This window comes from Sesamum indicum, linkage group LG6 (genome assembly GCF_026168435.1).
Source record: "Sesamum indicum cultivar Baizhima isolate 11 linkage group LG6, ASM2616843v1, whole genome shotgun sequence".
NCBI classification, from domain to species: Eukaryota; Viridiplantae; Streptophyta; class Magnoliopsida; order Lamiales; family Pedaliaceae; genus Sesamum; species Sesamum indicum.
This window is the reverse complement of record NC_142662.1, coordinates 16,002,862-16,020,501: the sequence shown is the minus strand read 5'-3', so window position 1 is coordinate 16,020,501 and position 17,640 is coordinate 16,002,862. Positions and strand designations below refer to the sequence as shown.

The 17,640-nt window shown below is 31.8% G+C and overlaps 1 protein-coding gene and 1 long non-coding RNA gene across 3 annotated transcripts; one reads left to right on the top strand and one right to left on the bottom strand.

Annotated features, from left to right (window-relative positions):
- The first annotated feature begins 6,667 nt into the window (after positions 1 to 6,667).
- On the top strand, positions 6,668 to 9,901 carry LOC148787856 (uncharacterized). Of its 2 annotated transcripts, XR_016065755.1 has the most exons (4): positions 6,668 to 7,050; positions 7,260 to 7,368; positions 9,480 to 9,619; positions 9,755 to 9,901. It is a non-coding gene; the product is annotated as an uncharacterized LOC148787856 (long non-coding RNA). The 2 variants fall into 2 exon arrangements; XR_016065754.1 differs by having other exon boundaries at positions 6,668 to 7,368.
- A 141-nt stretch (positions 9,902 to 10,042) lies between these two features.
- Positions 10,043 to 16,024, bottom strand: LOC105164391 (heavy metal-associated isoprenylated plant protein 30). The gene is made up of 3 exons (XM_011083035.3): positions 15,695 to 16,024; positions 12,019 to 12,094; positions 10,043 to 10,522 (listed from the first exon to the last, which is right to left on the bottom strand). The coding sequence occupies exons 1-3, from the start codon at positions 15,842 to 15,844 to the stop codon at positions 10,200 to 10,202; spliced, it is 549 nt and encodes a 182-aa protein (XP_011081337.1). The 5' UTR covers positions 15,845 to 16,024; the 3' UTR covers positions 10,043 to 10,199.
- Positions 16,025 to 17,640: the final 1,616 nt, after the last annotated feature.

Sequence of the window (17,640 nt, the reverse complement as noted above, 5' to 3'; positions counted from 1 at the left end):
TCCTACAAGAAGGCACATGTTAACACATTGAAGGTTATTAAGTTCAAATGTTAAAGATACTCCTTGAGGGATCGAAGCTGTATATGAAGATCTATTCGCTGAGGGATTGTCTGCCTAGGAACAAGTCTTATTCCATGAATGATGTCTGCCTGGGGATAGGGCTTATTTTCTAAGGAGGACCTCTTGCTCTTCCAAGGAGACGTCCTGCGCATTAAAAAATTGAATTAATAGGAATATTAGAATCAAGTAATAATAATGATGGGGCCGATAAAGTTGGGCCTTGAATAGAGGTAGTAATCATGCGTGGATTGTCCTCCAAGGAGGTGTGGACTTCTTCTATTGTTCTCACGTGTTAGATTTGTGTCCCCACATACGGCGTCAATGATGCATCCAATAATGCACAAGTCCAATGAATCTGGACAATTATTTAAAGATTTGGACAAAAGCAAATACAAATGCTGTAGGGAGACCTGCAAAAGGCGTTAGCACTCCGATGCCAAGTTAATATTGAATTTGAGATTGGATAAAGGCAACAAGTAAATAAGTGCGATTAAAAATTGAGATATGGTGAATAAAATTGGTGAAAAGTGCAAGAACACGTGATCATGTGCTTAGAGAAAGTTTAGAGAGTAAGTGAGGTGTCAGGGACGTGAGGGATGTCGTCTAGAGTGTGAGAAAGGTGTTGGGAAGGTGTCATGGAGGTCTTAGGAATGTGACCTCCGTATGGACGAATAAGCCTATATTTATAGGGGGTGTCCCCCTACAAAGAGGGCTCTGCACGTTTATTTCATTATCAGGGAGAAATAGAAAAGGCCGTTTGGATAAGCCACGATCTGTCTCTATCTTCTGTTAGGTGCGTTTTTGAATGCTTATCTCCTAGGTTGGGGGACTCTTCATTAGAGATGACTCCTAACTACTAGGGAATCCTAGCCGCTAAGGAGTCCAGGGCTTTGGGGGGGGGGGGGGGGACCTCCATCGTCTACAGGGAGTCCCAGCCGTCAGGGATGTCCTTCTAATTGCTAGGGCTGATGTGGTTCCAAGGTGGATGCTGACCTTTGAGCTGATGAGGTGTTACGTGGAAGAGTGGACCGCCACGTGTGTTGGATTTTTGGGCCGAACATTTTGGCGGACTTTAATCATGGTCCGAGTCGATTGATGTTCTGGGCCTCCTGCCTTTTCCGATTCTGTTTTTTTAGGAACATCCGCCAAGGTCGCCTACCAGGTTTTCTTGGGCTTCCTAGGATGTTACGGACCTCTCGTTTCTTTCTTCTTTTGGATCGCTTAGACCTTTTTGGGTCAACTTATTTTTATGCACATCAATATTAATTAAGTTTTTATTAATTAATATACCTTCGAGCATACTTATTCTTACACAAGCTTATCTTTTTTAATCAATAATTTTATAATCATGCACATTTTAAAATAACAAAAACAATATTTTACAAATAACCAGTTTGATCGATTTATTTATTTATTTATTTTTGATTCTCTTTTGTATAACTAAGTACAAAGAAATTTAGATTATGAACACACATTCAATGCTCTTCCATAGCTATTATATATATACAACACATTCAGAAAATACATCACATAACTATACTCATTATATTTTTATTTCAAATTCAACGATATACTAAAAAACCCTTTTAAAAAGACTCATTTCATCATATTAGGAAATCAAATTACAAGCAATCGCAGTGTATAATAGGTGGGATGCAACTGTATACATAGATGTATGTATAGCATTTAAGAAAGACAGTGCAAAGAAGTGGCAGCAGATCCCAGAAAACAACGAAAGCAATAATAACGAGGGAAATGTATGTGGGGTGGGGGTTGAAAGCAACAGGTCAATAGGGATATAGCAGCACAATCCTCCACAACTGCCGTAAAGATGATGCATTATTTGTGAAGAAAGGGAAGCAAGAAAGAGGGAGTAGTACTGTGTAGTGGATATTGATTTCATTGATTGAATTGTCCCAATTGAACCCACTATCAGAGTTTGCAGCTTTCTCTCCCTCATTTAATGCTGAGTTCACACCTCTCATTCCCCACTTTTATCACCTCCCAAACCTCAGTGCTCCGTCGCTCTCTCCATCCCCATCCCCTCTTTCTCTCCCTTTTCGTCTCTTCTTTTTCCCACTTTTGTCTTCATCCATCCCCTAACCCCTTTCTATTATCACTTGCTTCAGTGTTTTCTTCATTTCATTATACGTTTAATTCTATCCTTATACTCATTTGATATTTTAATCTTATAATTTATTAATATTATAAAATAATTCTTCATTTTTTTTATTTTGCGATTTCATAATAGAATTGGGGTAAAATTATATTTTTTTTCCTGTAACTTTAGTTCGTTTGTACTTTGGATCCTATAGCTTACTCCATATACACATTTAGTTCTTTATTTGACGAATTCCGTCCTGAATATTTCACATTTGATTTTTTTTTTTGGAAAAATTTCGTCCTATATTGACAGTTTAAGTCGTTATGATCCATAGTTACAAGATAAAAAATTAGATTTATTACAGTGTGAAGGTGAGAAAAATTGTCAACACGGAATGTGAGATGTTGAGAAATAAATCTGTAAAAAGAACGACTAAATGTGTAAGTGGAGTAAGTTACAGGATCAACAGTCCTCACGACCTAAAGTTACAGGACCAAAAATATAATTTTACCTATAATTGACCAGAATTTTTAAAGTTGAACAGGGGTGACATCATAATTCTGGCGCGAATTTAGAAAAGATGAATGACCATTTTATAACCTAACAAATTACAGAACTAAAATTAATTATAGAGTTATAAATGCAATTAAGTGTATTTGCTTTAACACCTTCACATTACACACTTATATTATATCTACATGTGTATTGTATACTACTTCACTTTTAAATAATAATTAAGTTTAAACATTCTTTTTAATTTTACAAAAGTATCCATACATTTTCGTGTGACACCAATATATGAATATGTGATACGAAAGTGTGATAAAAGTTCAAAAATTACTACTGTTGGGCAAGGATTTTCTTTCACATCACACACTGATGTTACGTTTATTCGTGTATTATATGCAGCTCGACTTTTAAATAATAATCTAATTTTATTATATTTTTAATTTTAAAAAGAACACGTTCAATCATATATTAATATATAATATATAATATAAAAATATAATGGAAGATTCAAATCATTACTGTTCTATTATATTTAATTCCTAATGTTGAGTACCAGAAACTCTGTTTTCTTACTAATTTACTTTTTTTTTAGGGGAAAATCAAAGTGCATCAAGACGAAATGTTGAAATCATAAAAGTGATAAAAGTTGGTATCATTTGCCGTAAAAGAAGTGCCTTCAGTGAAGGCACCTGCAGATCACCTAAATTATGAGCAAACTTATATATGTAAAATCTCTATAAATTAATACTTTATAAATTAATAAATTTTTTAAAATAATAAAATTTTTCGATTCCAACTTGAACTTTTGTAAAAAATCATCAAATTCAATAAAATAATAAGATAATAATTTTTCAGAAAATTCCCTTATAAATATTAGATACCATTAAAACTCTAAATTAATAATTCATAAATATTATAATTATAAATATTATGATAATTTGCTAAAATATGAAGTCTGTAGTGCTTTACGCATTTGATCATTCATAGATGATTTTGCGATGCCTTTTAGATGAAAAGACATGGTTGGGTATTATGAATTATTTTTTTTTTCATATTGAGATTTATATAGTATATGTTCATTCATCACGCATGAATATATTTAATTGGCTATAATAGTTATTTAAGTGCAACGAATTAATGTAAACATGTATATTTAAGTAATTTCAATGAATTGATACATGCGTCTATGAATATAATACTTAATTGTATACAATGAATTGATATTATACATGAACATATTTAATTAGTTACAAAAAATTGATTGATGCATGAATATAATCAATGAAACATATATGAATTCATTTATTTTCAATACATATGTACTAAATTTGCTGAATTTAAAAAGTCTTTCTTTTAATTACTAAAATATTAATTTATCGATAAATTAATATCTCTCTAAATTAATAAAATTTCATGATCCCGAAATTATTAATTTATAGAGGTTTTACTGTACTAGAAAGATAGGATTTCGGTGAAAGTTTGTTAACAAGTAGTATTAGTGCTGGCTAAATTTGAATAATGTACAAAATTAGGGGAAATTAACATTTCTTGACTCATAAGTTAGGCTCGTTTCACTTTGGTCTTATTTATTTCAGGATTAACACTTTTAGTCCCGTAACTTAAAAAAATTAGCATTTTTGGTTCTCCTCCACTTTTTTGTCTACAATTTAAAGGTGTAGCGCACGTGTTTAGCATGTGATCGACCATCCTAACTTGAGCTCTGATGGGGATAAAATGCGAACAAATGAAGCTACAGTCGGCGGGCCTCCGCCCGCACACCACAGAATTATGTTTGTAAATTTTATTTGTGAATAGGTGATGTATAATTACAAATGCAATCTTATAGGATGTATTTGTAATTTATAAAAGTAGGGGGAAAAATGCAAACACCCCCTTGTGATATTACAATGAGCAAATTATCCTTTTATAAAAAAAATTAACCAATTTGCCCCATATTTTTTAAAATGAAGCAATTTACCTCCCTGTTTAGGGGGATAAATTGCTTCATTTTAAAAAATAAGGGGTAAATTGCTATTATTTTTTTTCATAAAAGGGTAATTTATTTATTTTCAATACTATGGAATGTAAATTACATTAAACCCTAAAAGCAGGAGGTGCTTATGTAATTACATTAACTATCTCAAAAGTGTCAGTGTAATTTATCTTATATATTTTATGAACACGCCGCACGAGTTATAAGAGGGTGTTTGACTAAATATTTTTATAATATCTTGTAAATTCATATATTGTATAAAATGTTTATATATCTTCTAAAATATTAGATCCTAATATAATAAGTACTTGAAGTGTTTGTATAAAATAAGAGGAATAACAATTTATAATTAATGTGATCATTAAAAATTGTAAGAGTTTGTTAATATCTTCAAAATTAGTTGGAAACTACACTTATGTTATAGCCATCAAGTATCTTATAAACTGTCATGAAAAACTTATAAGTTCAACCAAACACACTATCAATTGTGTCAAGGTGGGTTAAGACTATAATGTATTTTATAGCAGTGATGAAAGAGTATGCTGGATATTATCTATTAGATTGATTGTTGATCATTTGAGCATTGGAGGGCTTGCGTTGAAATAACCGAATATCCTCCCCCACAATATTATTTCATCATATAAAAGCATGCAAAAATGTAAGAAAAGAACTAGCAAAGTACCTAAAAGAATATTAGTCTTCACTGGGTCAAAACCTGGTTAAACTGGTGAATATCGGCCAATGTAGCATCAAAATTGATTTTCATATATATATATATATATATATATAGAGAGAGAGAGAGAGAGAGAGGAAGTTGGTGGTGGAGGGGAAAAAGAAGGAAATGGGAGGTGGAAAGATGGAAAGGGAGGCGGTGGTAGAGAGAAGGAAAAGGGGTGGCGGAGGGTGGGGGTGAAGAAAGAAAGTGGGTAGGTGGGGAGTGGAGAAGGAAAGAGGGTTGGTGGGGGAGATATTGGATGAGTATTGTGTATCATTGGCGGCAGATATTAAACATCTATACTATTTTAATGGGTTGGTTACAAAGTATGAAATCGATTGAAATGACTTGTCTGTCTCAGACTTGAGAAACCATGATTGTTACATACGTACAATGGTTGTATCTCGGATGTGGCGAGAGATGATCGTGTCATAAACATGATCATATGTTGTAAACCTGGTCCAGTGCAGTCAGAATGTATTGAGAGGGCGGCGGATTTTGATAAGAGGATCTATTCCATATCAGTATATGATAGCAGTATCTCCTATGCACTTGGAGATACATTCATGCTTTTAAAACCTATAGCCACGAGGATTGGTTAAATAGGAAATGGTTTCCCATGTCGATTAATGGAGCGAACGTAGTCTTGAGTACTAAGCGTAGATGTCTAGTCCAAAATAGGAACTAACTCTCAATTCTATGCCCTAAACTAAGGCTAGAATACGGTAGACCAAAGGACCATATCCATATGGGACTCCAGAGCCTAAATATTTATACAAATATTCACCTAGTAAGTGTTATGGACCTTTGCTAAACGACCATTCATGATAATGTATGTTCCTGATTAATGGTTGATCAGGAATAATTAATTAAATTAGATTTAGTTAGTCAATTGTATTAGACACTAGCTAGTCCAAGTTTAGCTGAGAGTAAGCTTAAAGAGCCATACACAAATCACTGAAAAAATGGAGGAATTAATTTTAAAAGACATAAATTAACTTAATTGATTGAATTGGATTTATTTTGATTAATAAATTAGATTTATTGATTAAGAGGAAACGGGCTTATGTCTTTAATTGGATTAATTGACATAGACTATCCTTAGTTGAGTTTTAATTAAATTAAATTTGAATTAAATCAATTGGACTTTGGACTTATTTTAATTTATTTAAATTAAAATCCAATTCAGTACTAAAATAGGACCCAATACCATAGTTGACTTCTTTATATGGAAAGGAGAAGTTAGACACTTCCTTGTAAGAAAACTAGAGTTGGCCAAGTTGTGCTCTTATAAAGCACAACTCTGCCATATGGGATGTTTCTTCCATATCGTGTGATTTACATCATATCATATAGAAGATTGTATAATTAAGGAATTGAATTTTGACTGATTAGGTTATTCATATTCTTCCATGATACACAACACAATTGCTCCCCTCACACACTACTCTACTCGCCCGTTCCCTCTGTCTCTCACTATCTCACTGTCTTGTTGTCTTCTTTGATCTAAGATCAAGTGAGGAACTTGAAAAGATAAAAGAAAATACACTAATTCATAGTGTGATTCCTTAGATCATATTTTTTTTAAGGATTGATTTCTTCTAACAAGGAGATCACAAACCTTTCTCGGTATGGTGTGGATCGTCTTTGGAGGATCTCTATGTTGAGGTCTAGACCATACATTTATGTATATTGCAACTCTCGTTTATATTCATCTATAGCCTCGATTATGTGGATTCTATGTTGTATGTTTAATGATGCATATGTTGCACTGAACACCCAGGAACAATCAAGGGAACACTCCTTGGTCGGATTTTATGAGTTTTTATTATGTATGTTTTTATTGTTTCACGCTTCCACCGTGTATTCCTGGACAGATCGACACCCTTCAAACTAAGAGGGGTTCTATTCTTGTACCCTCCGTGAAAGAGATTTGAATTTGGAGAAAGGAGCAATGCTTGTAGCCGATTCCAAGAAAACGTCAAGGTAACCCTTGGTTTGGATTATGCCCTTCTCATTTTATTTTATCCATAGCCCACGCATGAATAATGCTTGTTTATAATCTCCGCGTTTTATACATCGATAGCTTGAGAACATCAAGGGTACACCCCTTTATTCAATTTTTAAAAATTTTTATTTCATACTTCGCCCGATTCTCAGGCCAATCCACTCCCTTCACCAAAATCGTCGAAAACTTGTATTAACAACGAAATTTCGCCAGAAACTCCATCCCAACAAAGGCTTTTTCTTTTTTCTCTTTTTGTAGTGATATATCTATAGTATTTAGTAAGTGTGAGGGGTAATAGTAATTTGGTCGAAAAAGTATCTATTAACCAAAATACCCTGAAGGATATTTCTTTTTACACCAAATGATCATAAATTTAAGTTCTTTTTTAATAATATTTTACTAATGTACCTTTAAAATTAATTATTTGGGAAAATATCAATTATGATGATCAGTTATTTAATTATTTTTTTCTTTCTTTAATAGAATTAAATAAAAATAATATAATCTTAAATTATGGACACACATCGAATATGCTCTGGTCGCTAATATATATATATATATATATGGTTACAATTTCTAGGCTCTATTTATTCTAGGCTTAGTCCAAATTTCCCGACCAAGAGCAACATGAATTCCAAGTGAATATCCACTGGGGCTAGGCTGTGGCCCAACATACACAGAAGTGAGCCATTTAATCTGTGCGAAGGGCCTTAAAAAGGCATGATTTTTCATCATCATGCTCAGGTATTGTTACAAAGTTGGGAACAAAAGTATGTGATGCGGGCTGCATGTCTTTAGCCCAATTGACCCGTTGTGCCGAGGTAGGTATTTGTAGCCCAATTTGAGTCTTGGCCCATGACCTTTGTCCATAGTTTTTTTCTGATGGTGGAAAGCCCATTTGAGTACCTTATTTATCCCAATAGATTCAAGGGGTGTTCGCAGTAATTTTTATTTTAGTGGTGAGAATAATAATTATTTTATTAACTGTAGATTTGATATGATCTGCTTATAACTTCTAATTTAAAAGAATATTTATAATAGTTTTTTTTTTTTTCCGAGGGAATAAGGTATAAAGAAAGTTATAAATTAAGGACTAGTAAAAGTTTGAAATGTTCGAAAACATTTTAAAAGTAAGAAAAAATTGAAGTTGAAGTTGAATTGTTTGAAAAAATAATTTAAATGGATTTATGGCAGAAGTTGGTTGGAATTTGCTTATAATTTTTAACTTAAATCTCAATTAATAAAACTAAATAATTCAGAAGTGTAAGTTGTAAAACAAAATCACTCTTTTGAGCCCATTTTATGCAGTAAGTTGTGTTGTTCCGAAAAACAGCAGTAAGGTCTCTGGCCTATTTTAATGGGTGTTTAAGGTATCTGTTGCTCCGAATACTTCAAATGATCTCTTAGAAATGTTTTGGATCCTGCAAAACAAAATAGCATTAGGGCCTTATCAAAAGGGATTCTGGCGATGGCTCTTCAAGGCTCATATAAGTCACAAGTTTAAGCTCTTTGAGAAAAAAACTGTAGAACATTGGGGTAGCAATAATTATACGATATATGTCGGTTAGGTTGTACGATTTCATGTGCATTCTTAATCTAAAACATCATCTATGGTATATAGTGGGCCGTACATACTAGAAATGAACAATGGCAAATGGTGGTCCCCCAAGACAAGCAAGTGCTTTTTTTATTCAAGAATGTCTGCCCTTTTCACCAAGTACGGAGGTCTCATAGATTCTTTGGGTACTTAGTGAAATAATTATATATGTAAAGTCCTTTGATAAGGTTTTCGAACATACTGTTGCTGAAGGTCTCCTGGAGAATACTTTATGATATTTCTTTAGGTATTAAAAATTTTTGGTTAATATTCAAGGTGTCTAATGTGCCATTATAAATATCCACACATCAAGTTGATTGGTAAGCGCTTATTTTAAACCTTTGTGTATACTCGCTAAATTAGGTTATGTAGTGTTTGGATTGAAGGAATTGTGATGGGGGATTATTGTTGTTATTGAGGGAAATAACATAAATACCTCTAAGGAGTGTTTATTACAATTTTATGTTGAAGAGTGGCGCCCTCCTGATTCAGGTCAGGTCGGACAACCCAGCTCAAGAGACCCATTTCTTTGAGCTATTGATTTGCCTGACAACACATAAGGCGAGATCACAACACGTGGCTCAAGCAAGCAGACTCTTTCAGACCCTATAAATACACTTCATTTAGGCAAGGTATTTATTACAACTAGACTCGTATTAAATACATTCATATCATTTTCTTCTATCTCGATTCCAAAATTAACTTGAGCATCAAATGATCTTAGATGGGGGCTTCTCAGCAAACCTAAAGATTTGCTCTTTTCTCAGGTCCCAAGTATTATTCCGAAGACGATCGAAGTGACGAACGACCTCAACCCGAATCAAATTGGACCTAAGGATGTCAAATCAATCAAACCTGTTTGGATAAATTCATGCAACAAAAGATTTCGAATCCTCAAACTTTCATTTTAAACTATATTTTCTGATATTATGATGGAATCCAAATATATTTAATATGGAGTTATTTGAATTCCTTATTTCAAAATCCTCCTATTAAATCCAAATCCTTTCACTTAAATGTAGCCTTAATTTAAACAGTTCAAAAATAAAAAAATATAAATTATAACATATTTTTTTCCGCTTATTTTTATAATATATGTTGAAAACCCGCACGTTAAGCCAATTGAGGCATAGGGGTAGCCATGTTAACCACAACTCAAATTGATGAAGACGCTCATGATACACACTTTATCTACATGAACATTAGATTAGATTACATGAGGCGACAAGCATTGACATTATCGTCGTTGAAGAAGTTGCTAACTTTGTCATCCCCGCGGTGGGTGACGTGAAGAGAGCCGTGCCTGTCCGCGGTGTTGTAGCCGTGGCGCCAATAGTTGTAGCTCTCTTTGTATTCACTCGTCATGTCCTTGAAGTAGTGGCTCGACGACGTGAAGTAGAGCGGCGGGTTTGGATACGGCCAGAACTCCGCCCTCTTCCCCGCCCGCCTCACCGCCTTCAACACCTTGTTACGATCAACGTATCCGATCACTCTCACCTTCTCCATCTCCAAGTCCACCTCCACCGAGTCGATCCCTATTAATTCAATCATCAATCACGTGTGTATATATAGTCTGATTTCGTGTGATTAGACATAATAAAATTGTCTATCATATATAATCACACGTCTGATTCACCTCATTGTAGCAATCCTAATTTATGGCATAGTGTATCCCGCATACAAAGTGGGATACACTATCTCATCAGTTAGTTTAAGGTAAAATTACGAAATTTCTTTATATGCCGTTTCACTCTTCACATTAATTTTTTCTTGCTAGTGAAAATACATGCATGTTTGAAAATTTTACTTCAAATTATGACAATTTAATAATAAAATATAATAAAACAATAATACCGCATTTTTTTTTATACTTTTGAGAAATATTTGAATTTTGATTAGATGTTAAGTTTAAGAAAGTAGAATTTTTTATACTTTTATAATTTTTTTCAAAATTATTAAACCTTCATATCTCTCTTTTTGTTATTGAATGTCTATTTTAAACGTCTGTTATATATGACTAAAGATTAAAAAAATATATATATATTCCACAACAATTATTATTGTTAAAATTATATTTCAATAAATAAGAGTTTCTTTTTCTTTTGTATTAATTATTCACAAGCAATGGAGTAGAAATGAAATAACTTAAAAAAAACAACAAGAAAGTATGATATTAGTAGCAAAATATCAATTGACAATTTTAAAGTTATCACTAAAATTATATATTAAGTGAAAAAAAAATTATTATATCACTATATAATTATTAATGACAAACATTATGTATAAAATTGTCAGTAAATATAATTAGTGACACGTCTATAGTGACAACACCATACAGCGACAATTATTATTTGTTTTCACTAGGTTGTCATTATATACAATATGTGTTACTAATTGTATTTAGTGACTTTGTGCACATTTTTTTATTACTAATTCTTGCTAATAACAATTTTTAAAAAATAATAGTAACTATTAAAAAATCATGAAATTCATTATTGTGACAAAATAAATATTCTTGTAGCTAAGTATATACAATTAGAGACAATATTAAAATTGTCACTTGATTTTTTTCACTAATGTTCTTTCTTTTTGTAGTGAAATAACGTATTTAATCATGCTTTATAATCATTTCAATCAAATACCATATCAGATTATCATATGGGACATCACACATATACAATACGTGAAACCAAATACTATATAATGAATGATTGGATTAATTATCCGTCAATATTTCATCCCATCTAATCCTATCATACCTAATTCTATCACACGAAATTGATTGAGAAAACCACGGATAAGCCATGTGACCATCTTTATTTCAGAACAGAGGAAAACAACCACGCATATTGTCGTCAATTTCCTAATAGAAGTTGGTAGTAGAACTGAAAGTGAGAATTTTATAAGTTACAGGATTTTTTAAAAAATTACATGAGAAGTGGAATTAAAAGTATACAAAATTTAAATTATGGGATGAAAAATATAAAAAATTTTCATATATATTTAATTAGAATAAAAGTAAGTAAGGTACCTCTAAGTTTGCGAATGGCATTTTTGACAACTCTTTCGCAGCCTGTGCAACACATCCTGACTTTGAGGTCCACAGTCTGTGAAACATAACTAGGCAGTATTTAGTGGAAGGAAAGTAATAATTTATATGTATTTATATAATACATAGATATATGTATATATATATATATTGTAGATGGTTTGGTATGATGGTAAAAAAAATAAATAAATAAAATACCTCGTTGTGTTTGATACGGACAAAAGAAATTACGAAAAATGAATTAAATTTTTATAATTTTACAAACTAAGTCTTTCATCGTCACTATTTTGTATTAAAAATTAAAAAAAATTCTAAATAATTATAAATTACTAAAAATATTAGAATTAAGACTGGAAAAGTCATTAATAAATATACATCAAATAAGAGGTTTTTTAAAGACTATTATTTCAATTGAAGGGAGCATTTTTTTATAGATAAATTATTTTTATATATAGGTAATATAATAAATAAAAATAAGATTTATAGTTTTGACCTTTTTAACCTTATATTTCTACTAAATTGGACGAAAATAAACTTGGGTTTTCGAGGATTCCACATATATATATATATATATATTCCAGTTTTACTACCCTTTTAAATTGTTCTCTCTAATTAAAATATATATCTTATTTTAATTATATATTTATTTTTACTTTGCATCAATTTCTCATCTTAACACAACAAGCTCTTAGTATTTTATCCAATAAATATATGAATGACTTCCACATATGTCTTATTTTAAAAAAATAAAAATATCAATTATCTAACTATTCAGACAATAATATAAAACCAAAGATGCTGTCCACTAAAGTGAACAAACATAATTACATATGTATATGCTAATATGCCTCCAGCTTTCTTCTTATTCCATTTGCATTTGTTCCTTTTGCATTTTGGATTAATTCTCTACTACTACTATATTACATACCTTTTTTAATTAATTAATATTATAATTACCCTACCCAGCCCTTGAGCTATGCATGGCATATATATATATATATATGTTAGATGCTTTTATCTACCTAGCTCCTATATATACATATAAAGATGCATATATACGATGTTATGGCATGAGGTCTCTGTGCGCATATAATAAATAATCTTTTACGTATTAAAATAATATAAATAAAAATAAAATATATAAACAAACACACCACAAAAAGGAAAAAATACAAGCAACCCCTTGTGATATTGCAGATGAGCAAATTACCCCTCTATGAAAAAAAAATAGCAATTTACCTCCCTGTGTTTTAAAAAAATGCAGCAATTTACCCCTGTATATAATTTTTAAAATAAAGGATTTACCTCTTTAGACAGAGAGATAAATTGCATCATTTTAAAAAACAGAGGGGGATAGATTGCTATTATTTTTTCATAAAAGAATAATTTGCTCATTTATAATACCACATAGAGGTAAATTGGATTAAACCATGTTTCAAAAAAAAAAAACTGACTTAAAAATATTATCAACACAATGAAAAAAATTGATACGACAGTGCCTCAAGTTATTATTTAAATGTAAAAAATATTTTTTTTATATTAGTATAAATATATTCTAATCTCCCATCACCAAGGAATTGAATACCATCTTTGCCATGCCATCTTTCAAATTCTGCGTGCCATGAAAATGTATCTATCCCACTCTATTCGGATTTTCATAATTTTAAGATGGTGCGACACATATAATCACATAATGCATGTGTATACAATACCTTCTTCGTATGTAAATGGCATATAATTTATATACAACATTGTTATATATGTAGAAGGCTTTATTGCAATTTCGGTTCTATATTTATACGGTATTTAATTTGACGCTTTGATCCTTAAAAAAATGAAACTTGTCATTTGGTCGATTTCGTGATTTAAGAACATATTTTGCTGAAAATATTTAATTTTATAGTATTGCCATGTGCAATTCATATGTCAACTTCAGTTTGAAGGCATACGTAACTTAAAAATATGGTTTTTTGGCTGACTTTTAATTTTCTGTAAAAATATGTCCTCAAATCGTGGAATTTACAAAAATAATGGACCAAATCGTAAGTTTTATTTCTTAAGGATCAAAACACTTAATACCTATAATTACAAGACAGAAAATACAACAAACCATATGTAAAATGCAATATAAGATGAAAACCAATTTACAAGATAGAGGATATTGGGATTGTTAATGCAATTAAAGCTACAAGTAGATTATAGTGAAAGAGGGAAAAAAACTCACAAAACACAAAAGAACGTAATTAATTAAGCGTCTGAACTCTGAGAACAGACGCACGGTTTCTTCTTTATAATACACACACATTCATCTCTACTCAAGCAAACATTCAAAATTTGAACTCAAAATCTCAAAAGAGATCTTGCGATTTGATTGGATTATTCCCTTGCGCCTTGTTTACTGGGACGGATTTGATATGTTCATTTATTTTTTTCTGGCCTGCTTGACAAAAGTCAGACCGGTCTAGTATAAACAAGAAAAATAGGTGGATTTAAATCCCACCAAAGGTGGTGGGATTTAAATTCAGAGGGGCTCACTTATTTTGGATAAATATTTTATTTCCATTTGTGCCATCAATGCTCCATTTTTGACAATTTTTTTTTAAACTTGGCAAATTTGCAAGCTTTCATATTCTTCCTATTCTCACCATCGTCGGCGCCGTTGACACCTCTCCCATCCCATTCATCTCCCATTGTCGCCACCTCCCTCGCCTCGCCTGGCAGTCCATCTCCATCTTCCCCGTTTCCTACCTTGCTCGCTCATCCGCCACTGCCCTCCATCTCCCCACTCCTCCCTAGTTCCGCCACCTCCCTTGCCTCCTGGCGTCGCCCACCTCACTCCTCCATTTTCAACCACAGCACCCCTCTCCTCCGGTCCGCCATCTCTCTCTCTCTCTCTCTCTCTCTCTCTCTCTCTCTCTAAATATATATATTTATATATAACTTTTACATAAATTATATTATATATTACATATTTAACTTTTATAATTCATATAATTGTGTATATAAATTTATATATTTGTGTACATGAAAAGTGCCAGTTAATGTATATTGTATATAAAAATTAATATTGCATTTTAACCAAAAAGTTAATATAAACAAATTTATAAAATAAAATATATTTAGTATGGTATTTTTTAACAAAAAAAATTAATTATGAACAGTCTTAGTAAAATAATGTCAGGATTTTCTTAGAAAATACAAATTAGTTCACATCTCAATCTCAAATTGGTCTAGACTAAATATTATATTAGTCATACCCATTATTTTATCAATACACATAAACAAAAAAAAAAAAAAATTGTAGCACTTAAAATAATTAATTTTAACTCAATCCCAATACGTAGTCCACTCTTATCCTATCACACATGAATCCCATCTCCCATAGTAAACACCGCGAAACAAAACAAGTATCTCTAAGCATAAAAATATGAAAATCTAACTTATACTTAAATTACTATGCATGTGTTCACACACACATACAAAGTACACTGATACCTACGTCGTCTTGAAAAACATCATGTGTGTCAGAAGTTGACACATTTCATCTTGGACTATTAGCTATGAAATATAACAAGAAAAACAAGAAGTTGAAACTTCAAGTAGAGTAGAAAGTAATTACGTCAAATATCAGGAGAGCAGAAGATGAAAGTAATACTACCTGCAACGACAGCGGACGGTGGGACGTAGGAGCGCGGTGGTGGTAGTTGTGTTTCGGCCTTTTGGTGGCGCTATGATCTTGATAGCCAAAGAAACAATATGCTAGAGCCGTTACCAAAGATCCAAATAGTCTCTCGAGTAGTTTAACCATTTTTGTTTTCAATATGAACGACAGAGAAGGAGAGAAGTGATGAAAGAAAGAGTGGTAATTGTTGCAGTTCAAGAAATGGTAGTAATAGGGATCCTCTTAGCTCCCTTCACTTCTAATGTCTTTCCTCAACATATATTCCTCACTAAGGTACCTCCTTCTCTGTACTCTGCTATATAATATAACTATATGTGCACTGTTCTTTTTAGATATTTTCTTCTTGCCCCTTTTCTTCCTTTCTTATTCTTTGAAGCGAACTCTAGTCTGAACCCGATTCGACTAAAATCTAAATAAATTATATGATAAGTGTAATACACTTACTTCGTGATTAGTGTGCAGTTGAGGAAAAGTGACCAATCACATAGCAAATGTGATACACTTTCTTTGGATAAGAATTTTTCATACTGGGATTAAAAAAATTACTGAAGAAATTAAGTACTGGCGTAGAAAGTATTGGGAGTGTTTGCAACTGCACTTATCAACTTATTAATGAGAATGACGAAGTTTGTGTTTTTAACTTATAACTTCTTTTGAACTGTTCAAATTAAGCCACAAGTTATAAGCAGCTCATTACTCTGCATGTGATTGGAAAAATTGTCTGCACTAAGTTATTTTTACTAACACTTAAACTTAACTTTCTTTTTTTTTTTAATTTTCATTTCTACTTTTCCAACAATACTGCTAACCTTCTCTGTTGTTTAAACTTTGTATAAAACTTATTCCCACCATAAAAGTAGGAGCTGCTGAAAAATTCTAACTCGAACCTTACTCGATCAAACTTGAACCAATCATATGGCAAAGTACAATACACTTGCTGTGTGATTGATGTACAGTTCAGATAAAGTGATCAATACACTTACTTTGTAATTAATTTGATCCGATCAAGCCTAGTTTGGGCAAGAATTTTCTGAACTACTGTAAATAACTTTTAAGTTTTTCAATATATTCTTTCCCATTATCTTAATTTGAATTTGGACAACCAAATAAAATGACCCCTTTTGTAAGAGTAAGGGAATGGCATCAAAGAGCCAATGCATCGATGCTTATTGTGATGTGTATCAAACCCAAATGGCTGCTGACAGTGAAAACATGCGAATATTAATGTTGGAAGGACTTAAGGAATTAAAGATGATGAGTACTTAAATGCAAAGGAACCAAATATTCTGAAAAATCTGCTTTTTCCCACCATCTTTCTTCATCGTCTAAGTATTATTGTACCATCCATATGCAAAGATATATTCCCACACGCAATTAATACGCTCTTCTCTTATCTCTATTTGATGTTATTGACCAATCATGATTTCTGCAAATTAACTCCATTGGGGCTTGTTTGGTTCTATGATTAATTTTTTTTTAATATATATATAGATCGAAAGATAAGTCGAAATATGTGTGTGTTTTTTGAGATATTTTTAATTTTGTACTTTGTATTAATGTAAATTAAAGAAGGTAAGTTTGAATTCTGGAAAAATCTAAGCAACCACATGTGATACTGTAAAAAGCAATTAACCTCCCTATATTTTTTAAAATGAAGCAATTTACCTTCCTAGACAGTGGGGTACGTAAATTACTTCAATTTAAAAAGCACTGGGAATAAATTACTATTTTTTTCATAAAGAGATAATTTATTCATTTATAATATTACAGGAATTAAATTGCATTGAATCCAATTAAATTCATTAAAATGAGGATTTTGTAAGAATATAAATAAATATTTAAGAATGTCTTTAGTTATGTTTTGGACAATGAGAAAATGAAAACAAAGAGAGCCTTTTTGAGTTCCCATCGTCCAGACACAT